This window comes from Hippocampus comes, unplaced genomic scaffold (assembly GCF_001891065.2).
Source record: "Hippocampus comes isolate QL1 unplaced genomic scaffold, H_comes_QL1_v1.1 scaffold6, whole genome shotgun sequence".
NCBI classification, from domain to species: Eukaryota; Metazoa; Chordata; class Actinopteri; order Syngnathiformes; family Syngnathidae; genus Hippocampus; species Hippocampus comes.
Genome location: NW_017805833.1, coordinates 295,765 through 307,833, shown reverse-complemented (window position 1 = coordinate 307,833; position 12,069 = coordinate 295,765). Strand labels below are relative to the sequence as shown.

The following is a 12,069-nucleotide window of genomic DNA, read 5'->3' as shown; positions in this document are numbered from 1 at the left end:
CTTCTCTTTTCTTTCTTACCGCTATTTTTTATTTTTCTTCTTCGTGCTACCGCTATTTTTATTTTTATTCTTCGTGACAGGGGTTCACTTTGGCCTGAGGAGTCAAGTTCAGCATTCGCTTCAATGATATCTGGCGCCATCTAGCGTCATGAATGGGCATAATGTCTAGATCCCGAATATAAGACGACCCCCACTTTTTCAGTCTTATTTCAATGCAAAAAACATCATCTTATATTCGGGCCAATACGGTAATTTACATCCAAACCACTCGTAAAAGGCACTTGGCTACTTCCTGTTATGGAGCTTAGCAACCAGTGCCAAATATAGACACACATTCTTAGCAGCACTTGTTCTGCATACCGAATGCCAAGAGAACCATGTGCGATGTGAAAAGTTGGGGCACTAGTAGTCAGTTTGCCACTGTATAATGCAATCATGCTGATCTTGTCTCTATGTAGTCAGTGTGAGTCCGTGTCTGGGCCTGTTATAATTCTGTTATGTGAAACGGCAACGGGTTGATCGAGAAGTTAATTGTACCTTCTGACCTTTCTGGTGGATGAGTATTTCATTGTTCTGCCTGTAATTTATGGAAGGTGCCGTATGTGATATGTATGTGATTTATGTAAAAAACACGTCCGTGTGGGAGTGAGTACTACAATATACTTCCTGGGTGGGAAGCACCCTACCAGTTTTTCTCTTGAAAAAAAATGGCACTGGTCCACCTACAGTACGAGCTCAGGTCATTTATCACTTGACTTGGAAAGAAGTGCCTATGTGTGTGCAGCTACAGGGGATTATCAAGTGTCAGAGTTATGTATCACTTTAACACATTTGAGTAGGAGGTTCCATCACTGTGAAAAATTGTTCTTTTTTTTTTATGTTGCAATCCCCACGGAGCTAGTGAGTGTGTACTACGCGTGTGTATGTGCAGCCTGACTGTACACAGTGTCCCCTCCCTGACAACCATCTAATATATGAAGGCCCAGAGGAACATGCCTGTCAGTGTGAATGAATGCAACATTCTGCGCGAATGCAGCCCTGAGGGGTCGATGATGTTTGCGGATTAAAATGAACAGCTCACCACTCGAGTGGGGGAATATATGAACACCTTCCCCTTGTTGAAATGCTGCTTTGCTGGCTGTGAGCACTACAGCGCTAATTTAACTTGTTATTAGCAGCTATAAATGAAGGATTAAAAAAAAAAAAAGATGTTGAAATGCATGTGAGGAGGCACTGAGGCTCAGTAATGAGAGGATTTCTCAAATCAAGTGCGAGTTCATCTGAAGTTCATCAGAACTTCAACTTTTACAGTCAGCAAATATCATTATGGCTCTTTATGGGTTCACATATATTACATTTGTGATTGGTGTTCATTACCTCATTAAATCCCAGCCATTTTCACTGGAGCAACCCCCTCAATCCCAGCGTTTTACCGGATTTTTACTGATCTTGCAAGGCAGGGAGCCTACCAAAATAAAGTTTGGACTCTCTTGTTTCAGCAGAAAAAAAATAAGTCGTTTCTATCTTTTTCCATTGTTCAGCAATCGGCATTACAAAATGGCTAAGTTTCATGAAAATGGCGATTCCTGGGCAAAAATGGAGAAAAAGAGCTTTTTGTAAAAGCATGCATTTCAAGCACGTGAGGCACCACTGCCACCTACTGGTTGCTTTTTTACATGATTTACAATGCAAAGGGCTTCTTCTCATTCACAGATTGCATCAGACCCTCCTCCTCTCGATGACGCAAAAAAAAAAAAAAAGACTTAAACATACAAGTACGTCCATGGTAGGCGGGGCCTAATTTTAAAAAGACGTACAAGTACGTTTTGTGGAATTAAAGAGTTAAAGGGTAACAGTATACTGTATAAAGTATACAGTACATAGTATATATGGTATATCTTAAAATGTGTTGGCTGTGGGAATCTCTCAGTTTGACGGCCCCACTAAGAACCATTCCAACAGCATTCCAAACATGGCTGCTTGCCCAGTAAGGCTTTAATATTGACCCACTGACCCAGCTGGCACGTTCTGCCGCTCCATCCAGGCGGGCAGAGGCATTGGTAACCTCCTGGAGCCTCCTGACAAGTTGCACCCGGTCCACAGGGATTTCGGTCGCACTGCCTCACCGCTGCAACAAGAAAATGTCGATGAACTACCGATCAAAGAAATATTGTGCGTGTTTGTCTGTATGTGTGTTTAGCATGTGCAGCGCAAACATGTGGATCATATGATTATGAACCATGCAGCGCTGATATGCAGACATTGGGTGGCTTGAAATATTGTCTGCTGGTGTGGTTTTCCGTGCAAACAGTGATAAATGCAATCGTCTGCTGGACACCCAAACACTGGCACGAAAAAAAGGAAAATATATAAGTATCATCATCATAATAATAAATTATGTATCTCCACAACTGAGTATAACATACAGTTGTTCTCAGTCTCTGCCAATGCTTTCTCAGAAATTCTCTTCAAGCATGTATTCCCGAAACAAATTTGGACTTTTTGACTTTTTACAAAGTTATGGTTAGAAGGTTAATGTTAGACTGGCATGGAGTCCAAAAATGGTACATTCTTTTTTTCTGTAATAAAGTCATCAGAATGAACGTGTTAAAATCCTACTTCTCATGTCAAATAAAAGTCTTTCAGTATCCCATCCATCCATGTTCTAACCCACTGTATCCTCACAAGGGTCGCAGGGTATGCTGGAGGCTATCCCAGCTGTCTTCGGGCAGTAGGCAGGGGACACCCTGAACGGTTGCCAGCCAATCGCAGGGCACACAGAGACAAACAACCATCCGCACTCACACTCACACCTAGGGACAATTTTGAGTGTTCAATCTGCCTGACATGCATGTCTTTGGAGGATACCGGAGTACCCGGAGAAAACCCACGCAGGCCCGGGGAGAACATGCAAACTCCACACAGGGAGGCCAGAGCCGGGATCGAACCCACGACCTCTGCACTGTGAGGTCAACACGCTCACCACTGGACCACCGGGCCGCTTTTCTGTATCCCTCATAACCTTTTCCCATTTTTGTAACCTAACAACCGGAGCTGAAACTGACTCCAACCCTCGCGCAATAATAAGCCAACCTCTGCTCGGACAACTAAATAGGCATTTCCAAATAAACACAGAAGACTTTAATTAATATCACTCAGAGATGCAATCCACGTCCAAGATGTGCTCCGGGCACTCAAGCATCAAACAAAAGCAAAACGAAATGACTTCTTTGTTGGTGGGCTTGTCTCATTTTTGTCATAATAACAACAATAAAAAAAAAAAAAACATCTTGTCGTTGTGTATACAGTACACGCCGGCAAATCCAAATGGCGAGGAACATCAGGGATGTGGAACATCGCTTGTTTACTGTCTCAGCTCTGACGTACAATAACCCGTGCTGTCCAATCTCGTCTGCGACACACACACACACACACACACACACACACACACACACACACACACACACACACACACACACACACACACACACACACACACGCATATATAATGTACACTCACTCACATACACACTCACTTACATGACGCACACACACACAAACACACACAAACACACACGATCAAACCGCTGCTGTGACAGCTCGCTTGTTACTCCACCAAAACACGCTTGACCTTTATTCACGCTTCACGGCGCAGACATGCCATTTATGAGGTGTGAAGGAAAAGTGCAGGGAAGAGCATCCAGACACATCTTTGTTGTAAAAATTAACATCGCCGCGTCTATTTATGTGAATATAAACTCCTCATCAGTTGCTCTTAAAGGTTAAAAGGCGTTTTTTTTTCTTTTTTTTTTAATTAAAGCCACAAACACAAAGCATGGTGACTTTTTGTGGTGTTACAGAGACACTTTTGCAGCATGTTAATTGCAGAAACTATCAGACATAGTGGACCATTTTAAAATGCTTCTCCTGGCGCTCCGGATTCCCATTCTTTGCCAGTGCCACTGGTGAATTGCAGATGAAACAAACTGTTTTTTAAAATTTTATTTTTAAACAGTGCACCGTATTCTTCTTCCTGATTGGCTAATAGGACTGCAGTCCAATGTCAACAGTCTCCACGCCTTGTCTCTGTACAGCTTGCCAAATTTACGTTTGCAACAGGTTTTGATCTTAGATTTCATTCTATAGTACAGTATTGTATTGTATAATAATAAAAAATAAAATTGACTATCACTGATTCTAAGGTCATGGTAATATTAACATAATGTACTTTTCTCCATCATGGTAAAATGACAATGACTGCACATTTATTTTGGTTCTTGTGCCCCTGTTGTTATATTTGAGGGGTGGCATCAAGTGGCAGGAATTGGTCAACGTTGATTAGGAGTGACGTCAGTTTGAGGAAAGAGACGAAAAGTGTGAGGTGCATATGGCAAGAGCTTCAATTCCTTCAAATTTTATTTGTTTATCTATTTTTTTGGAAAGCGAAACGGTATGTGGCCATGATGAATGTGTGTTTTATGTTGTTGATATTCAATGTTGTAAATTGTGAAATTGTATATTTGATGTTCATCAGCGATTGAGGCATGTGCAAGAAAGGCTGTTGAGCATTGGTCGACCCATCAAGTCTTACTAAATTGGCAAGAAAACCCGTCGCAGCAGTTACACTAACAACTTTACGGATTTCGCCTATTGCGGCTTCTTTTTGGTGTGTAACCCCGCGATAAACGAGACTTCACTGTATCGTAACAGCTTTGATCTGCAATTTCAGACTGCTGAGCGCTAACAACTTCGAGTAATGCACCATCATGCGACACCGTAGGATAAGGTGACCTGCTTTTTTATTTTATTTTTGAAATACTTTTTTTTGCAAAAGTGAAACTGATAGGACACATTTTTTTCCCCCCATTTTTTCCCTACAGCCGTCACGATCGACTTGGGACCAGTGTGCGGGCTACCGGTCGATTGCGATCGACGTACTGGGCACCCCTGGTTTATACTGTTCATACACCATAATAGGGTCCTAGCGTGTATCATTGCCATTCACCATTTGCGCAGGTCAGCCCAGTCCAGCCTTCAGCACAGACGCAGCTGAAGCCCGTGGAGTCCTCCACACAGGTGGCGCCGTTCACACATGGCAATGACACGCACGCGCGTTCAACTGGCGAGAGGAAAGAGGAAGCAGACAAAGAACAAGCCCTTTATTAGGCCCCTGGGGGAAGTTGTATATAAACTGGTAGATTAGACCTTGTGGTATTGTAATTTACTCACAGGGCACTTCATTAGATACTGTAGAGGCATCCGATTTGCAGGTCAAAAAGGTAGCTATGATAACAAAGCATGCTCTATATGTGTCTATATGCGTAGAGCTGCTTCATGAATATGCCTATAGTACTGTATAGTATACGGTATTCATTCGCAACTATTTATAGAGGGCATACAAAGTAGACCCATTAGGAATGGGACAAGTACCGATAGCAATACCCGTCTTATTTTAAGATATCGGGTACTCATGGAGGCTTTAGATACCACCAACCGATACTAAAAGAGAAAAAAAAAAAGTATGATATTGAGTAAGTCCTCCTCGACAGTAAGAGGTGGTATGCTGCAGCTGTTTGCACATCAGCGAATCATCAGCCGCGCCAGAAACAAACATTTTTTAAATTTATATTTTTAAATTTATATATATTTTTTTCATAATTCCTTTCACCTTGTCTGAGGCTGAATAAAAAAATGTTAAAAAAAAAAAAACAGCTCCACAGAATGAAAGCAAGATGATGGCACCAGCATTCTTCACTGCTGGTATGGTGTTCTTTCGGTAATGAGCGGGGTTGTGTTTGCTCCAAACATACCTTTTGGAATTATGGTATATGGCCAAAAAGTCTCACCTTGGTTTTGCCAAACCGTAACAAAATTTCCCAAACACACACAGGGAAATGGATATGAATTGAGATTGGATATGAATAGAATTGATCAATAAGTGATTACTGTGCAGTCTTTGCAATGTGTTTTTGACCTTTAATTTAGGCACAATTTTCAAGACAATTTTATAATGCTTTATTTATTCATCTATCTTTATTTTTATTGTACAATTTTTTTAGCCAGTGTTGATGTTCAAACTGTGTGTGTTTAATATTAAAGTGGCTTACAAAATTTGAGGGCCACCGGTATGGATATAGATGTGGGATGTGTGATTCATCCATTCAATAGAAACCGCTGTCAGTGCAGTCCTACACTGCTTCAATTTAGCCTTTGAAGCATGAAATAATTGTGCCATTCACACCTTGTTAAGGTTTCACTCACCAATGTCACAGTTGCGACCCCTGAAACCATCTTGGCACTCGCACTGGTACTCGTTGGGCTCTGTGTTGGTGCAAGTGCCGCTGTTCTTGCAAGGCTGGTGAGTCCCGCAGTAGTTCAGATCTAAATCACACACAATGATTGAGTATGATTTCGGCATGACAAACAAACGTAAACCATATGAATAACGTCGATATTAACCTGCTTGGAAACCATTTCGATTGCCCTCGTTGTGTGTGCCTTCAATTCTTTACAGAAACCAAAAAAGTATGAGCCAATCAGTGCACGCACACACACACCTCCACAGATGTTTGCGCAGTGATCTCCGTCTCTTTTGTCTTCACCAAGGCAAAGACCCCGCCTACAGTTACAGGCTCACAAAAGCCGTACCCAAGGCTATCACCTTTCCACTGGACAATGTAACGTCCCACGGGCAGAGGGGCCGGGGTCCCGAATTCCCCCTCCCACAATGCGGTGGGATTATGCGTATCCTGGGATCATGTTGGAGCATCTTTGTAAAAGGTTGATGGGAAAGGGAGAGCAAAGTGAAGCTTTTCTTAGCAGGGTGGATCGGTTTTGAGAGACACGCCTGAGAGGGCGTGGCAAGAACCGCACCTAAACGGAACACATCATTGTTCAAAGTGTGTTTCATTTGAGGATGAGGCCAAATGTACATCAATCCCTTATTGCAGGAGTCCCCAACCTTTTTTGACCAAAGATCTACTTTTCAAACAGCCACCCGCCCACAATGGACCCCCTACACACATGCACGCGCTCGTTCACACAGGCATGCCATGATAAGCAACAGACATAATGCGCCCTAACATGAACGAAACAGAAAAATAAAATAGATACAAGACAAGACTGAGTTTTTAAAAAGGAAATCACCGTCTCCCTTAGTAGGAGACATGACACAGATAGGCAGGGATGCATTTCTGTAGCGTGATGAGTACAGAAACATCTATCTATCATAGACACACACACCTTCAAATTATAGGTGTACGCATATACCTTTGTCACACAGGAGACCGCCCCAGTTGACGTCGCACACACACTGCCAGGGTTCAGTGCAGCTCCCGTACATACAACCGGGGAAGGTCACACACTGGTCGCACAGAGACCCGGTCCAGCCGTAGTGACACCTGAGGATAGAATGGGAGAAGAGGACTGATTTTAAATTCTTTTGACGCCATCTGCATAGAGACACGTTTCTCGGCCAAAATACAACACCAGCGTGTAATGTGATTCAAAAGAACAGTCCATACAGTGCAGGTCACTCACGTGCATTGTCCAGGTTCGGTGCAAGAGCCGTGGGCCTTATGACATCCTTGCCTGCACAGCGCTGCAAGAACACGCATATGCACACACATTAGAAACTGCTAAATTAGCACGGCGGTGCTTTGAGATTTTAGTCATCCATTCCTGACTCTTCTCCTAAAAAGCAACACACATTTTTTTGTAATGTAGCTTTTGATTATAGAAAAAACAGACAGTAATGTCATACTTAAATAGAATGTAAAGAATTGAACAATGTTTTTTTTTTGTTGTTTTTTTTGCTTCAGTTCAATGCAGGATGCTGCTCCCTCTGGTGTGCATGACTTCCCCACCTGGGGGCAGTATCATCCATCCATCCATTCATCCATTTTCTGATCCACTTTATCCTCATAAAGGTCGCGGGAAATGCTGGAGCCTCTCCCAGCTGTCTTCGGGCAGTAGCCGGGGGACATCCGGTTGCCAGTCAAACGCAGGGCAAACAGAAACGAAGAACCATTCGCGCTCACACTCACACTTAGATACAACTTGGAGTGTTCCATCAGCTTGTCATGTAAGTTTTTGGAACGTGGGAGGAAGCCGGAGTACCCGGAGAAAACCCACGCAGGCACGGGGAGAACATGCAAACTCCACACAGGAAGGCCGGAGCCGGGGTTACTGAGCATAGCTACAATTAAGAAACACCCATACAAAAAAAAAAAGAAAAAAAAATACAACTACAACAACAAAACTCGGCGGCCTGGTGGTCCAGTGGTTAGCGCCTTAACCTCACAGTGCAGAGGTACCGGGTTCAATTCCAGCTCCGGCCTCCCTGTGTGGAGTTTGCATGTTCTCCCCGTGCCTGCGTGGGTTTTCTCCGGGTACTCCGGTTTCCTCCAAAGACATGCATGTCAGGCAGATTGAACACTCAAAATTGTCCCTAGGCGTGAGTGTGAGCGTGGGTGGTCGTTCGTCTCTGTGTGCCCTGTGATTGGCTGGCAACTGGTTCAGGAGACACTTCTGCTGTACTTTGAATTATTGCTAAATTACCTGTGATTTAATTTGTTTATGGCAATTTATAGAGATAAGATCTGTGACGATTTGACTGAATGAATGAATGAATGAATGAATGAACAACAAAACTCCAATTTATCACAATTAGGCGTTACAGGCAGCAACACCCGGCAAATGTTTCAGACTTCCTGCACGTCCGCGGTCTAATCAGCAACCTGCTGAGGAAGAAACGTGATGAGGCTAGGCAAGGACAGGGTGCTAATGGCTGCAGGATGTCCTAAAATTAACTGCCTTTTTACCCCCACAGTTTCCACTTTGGTTTCCTGCATTTAATTTGAACCACTGTGACAGAGTGGTCACAGAGTTCATATCCAGCTGATGAGTGCGCACGTGAGTATCACACACACACACACACACACACACACACACACACACACACACACACACACACACACACACACAGGTGGAGAAGACACCATTGGAATGCAAATGGCTATTGTCCGTAGCTGTTTTATATGGTTAAAATGGTGACTCATTGACTTAAGCAGGTGACGTTAGACTTACTTATTGTCTGAGGTAAAGCGCTTGACCATAATATTAATATGAGAGTCACATGAGGAGACATCCAGTGCTACACACACACACACACACACACACACAGGTGGAGAAGACACCATTGGAATGCAAATGGCTATTGTCCGTAGCTGTTTTATATGGTTAAAATGGTGACTCATTGACTTAAGCAGGTGACGTTAGACTTACTTATTGTCTGAGGTACAGCGCTTGACCATAATATTAATATGAGAGCACCTGTCATAAACATGAGGAGACATCCAGTGACACGGAAGTGTCTTTTTTGTCCATGAGTTCAAGTAAATAAGGATAATTGAAATTATTATTGCCTATTTGGGGGATCAAAACAGTACGCTTGAAAATTCATGGATAACATCGAAGCATTAAAAATGTTGGTTGTATCGATTTGATAAACTGGTACGATTTGGGGAAATACGAGTTTCTTTTTTTGCTATTATTTTTTATTTATATTTTCATTATATTTCTGTAATTTTTTGTGCACACTGGACATACAGAATTTAACATATTTTAAACAAAATAAAATGAATTGACAAATTTCAATCTCAAAAAGGAAAATTACGTTTGTCAATAATTGCTGTTGACCCGATTTAGATTATTCCAATGTCATGCCGATGTTTAGGAGTGATTCTTTCTGAATGAAGTGAATTATTAGCAAAGCGGTGTCACTCCTGACCTTCTTTGCACTCGGGTCCCGTCCATCCCTCCATGCAGACCTTGGAGCCGCTGAGGTCGCAGTTGAAGTGGCCAAAGAAGTCGTCGCGGGCCCGGCAGAACTTGTTGCAGAAGGGCCCATAGTAGTTGGAGTCGCAGCGAAAGCGTAGGCGGTACTCCAGGCTGAAGGAGCGGCCGTGGTGGCGGTAGGCCTGCCACTGCTCTCCGGGATTCAACATGGAGGAGAGAAGAACACGCTCAATCAGCTGATCTGAGGGAGCAGGGGGAGAAGAAAAAAAACAACCTCTTTAATGTTTGGGCATATTATAGTTCATCATTTTATGGCTATATGGAGGGTCCGAAGCTCACTGAAGTCATAGCTCGCAAATCAAAAAAAGCAATCTCATGTTTTGTTTCGTTTTTTTTCTAACATTTGGACAGTTCCGAAAGTTTCAATGTCATTTAAACGTTGCCTTTACAATTAATAAAAGTGTATCAAATTAGGCTTAAAAATCGTCAAAAATCAAGCCTTTGTCTCCGTGTGACTTCTTGAAACCACACAACCTCGCGTCTTTCTTATGCCAAACATCCCTACATGCTTGAGCGATTCAAGTGTATCCACTGAAAGCTTCTGGTGGCTGGAATAAATCACACTGAGTCGTCGTGGGGCTTGGTTGTGCCGTGACAACAGGGCGCTCTAATGCGGCCATGCCAATGCAAAGTCTTATTCCACACGCTGACTGTCACATCTGGAACCCTGCCCCCCCTTGCTATTTCTCTTTTCTCTCCATAACGTGTGTGTACTCGTGGCCAACAATGAGGCACTCTGAAGCAGCCAAACCAGAAGGCTATCAGAAGGGGAGATGCATTTTCGGGTAAAAGATAGCACAGCAGGCTTGCGAAGTGCAGGTTACAACTGCAGGAAATGACCGCTAATGGTGGTGGCGGTAGGCCTGCCACTGCTCTCCGGGATTCAACATGGAGGAGAGAAGAACACGCTCAATCAGCTGATCTGAGGGAGCAGGGGGAGAAGAAAAAAAAAACACCTCTTTAATGTTTGGGCATATTATAATTCATCATTGTATGGCTATTTGGAGGGTCTGAAGCTCACTGAAGTCATAGCTCGCAAGTCAAAAAAAGTAATCTCATGTTTTGTTTTGGGTTTTTTAACACTTGGACAGTTCCAAAAGTATAAATGTCATTTAAATGTTGCCTTTTCAATTCATAAAAGTGTATCAAATTAGGCTAAAAATTGTGAAAAATCAAGCCTTTGTCTCTGTGTGAGTTCTTGAAACCACGCAACCTCGCGTCTTTCTTATGCCAAACATCCCTACATGCTTGAGCGATTCAAGTGTATCCACTGAAAGCTTCTGGTGGCTGGAATAAATCACACTGAGTCGTCGTGGGGCTTGGTTGTGCCGTGACAACAGGGCGCTCTAATGCGGCCATGCCAATGCAAAGTCTTATTCCACACGCTGACTGTCACATCTGGAACCCTGCCCCCCCTTGCTATTTCTCTTTTCTCTCCATAACGTGTGTGTACTCGTGGCCAACAATGAGGCACTCTGAAGCAGCCAAACCAGAAGGCTATCAGAAGGGGAGATGCATTTTCGGGTAAAAGATAGCACAGCAGGCTTGCGAAGTGCAGGTTACAACTGCAGGAAATGACCGCTAATGTCTTTCATGTTTTGAGTAATTATCTTCAAACATTTATAATGTATTGTGAAACAAATATCTGCATTAACTTAGCCGTGCCTTTGACAAAATAACTAAGCAGCAGGTTACTCCCCACTTCTGCTGTAGTACAGAGTGGTGGGGCCTGTTCTGACATTGTCCACTTGCCTATGAACTGCTTATTAAATCACAATTGATGAAAAGTTGAACCCAATTTAAATAGACCTGGACTTATAACAGCGGCGCTATCTTATTCAAAGTCACAGCGTCCTCCAAGTACTTAAAGCTTTTTCACTCTATATCATCAAGGGCAGTTGGATGGGTACGGCCAGTAATCCTCCTTGATTAAACGGCAGTCCTGCCTTGCTTGCAGGATGCGACGTGTCAGACAGGCTGCGCGGTGGCAGAATAGCTTCAACGGGAGAGTGGGGAGCTGTCAGGAGCTCAGATGGAGCTGGACGGTAATGACAAGGAGATGGGAAGAACGGTGGAGGAAGCGCGAAGCCAGCCCTCATTATCTCCGCTATCTTTTTGGGATGAAAACATGCAGCATCCACTGGCAAGACGAGGGGGAGGATGGTGGAATGAAAGTGGAGGCATGACAGCGTGTGTGAGTGGTGTGAGATA

At 43.4% G+C, this 12,069-nt stretch overlaps 1 protein-coding gene across 1 annotated transcript in view; it reads right to left on the bottom strand.

Moving 5' to 3' along the window:
- Positions 1-12,069, bottom strand: part of LOC109526336 (protein jagged-2) — a 40,031-nt gene that overhangs the window by 4,395 nt on the left and 23,567 nt on the right. Inside the window, exons 4-11 of the mRNA XM_019887576.1 lie at positions 10,702-10,780; positions 10,573-10,616; positions 9,791-10,039; positions 7,540-7,600; positions 7,270-7,400; positions 6,262-6,381; positions 5,006-5,119; positions 2,015-2,128 (exon numbers count right to left, since the gene is read on the bottom strand). Coding sequence (XP_019743135.1) covers positions 2,015-2,128; positions 5,006-5,119; positions 6,262-6,381; positions 7,270-7,400; positions 7,540-7,600; positions 9,791-10,039; positions 10,573-10,616; positions 10,702-10,780 — 912 coding nt within the window. The remainder of the gene's footprint in view (positions 1-2,014; positions 2,129-5,005; positions 5,120-6,261; positions 6,382-7,269; positions 7,401-7,539; positions 7,601-9,790; positions 10,040-10,572; positions 10,617-10,701; positions 10,781-12,069) is intronic.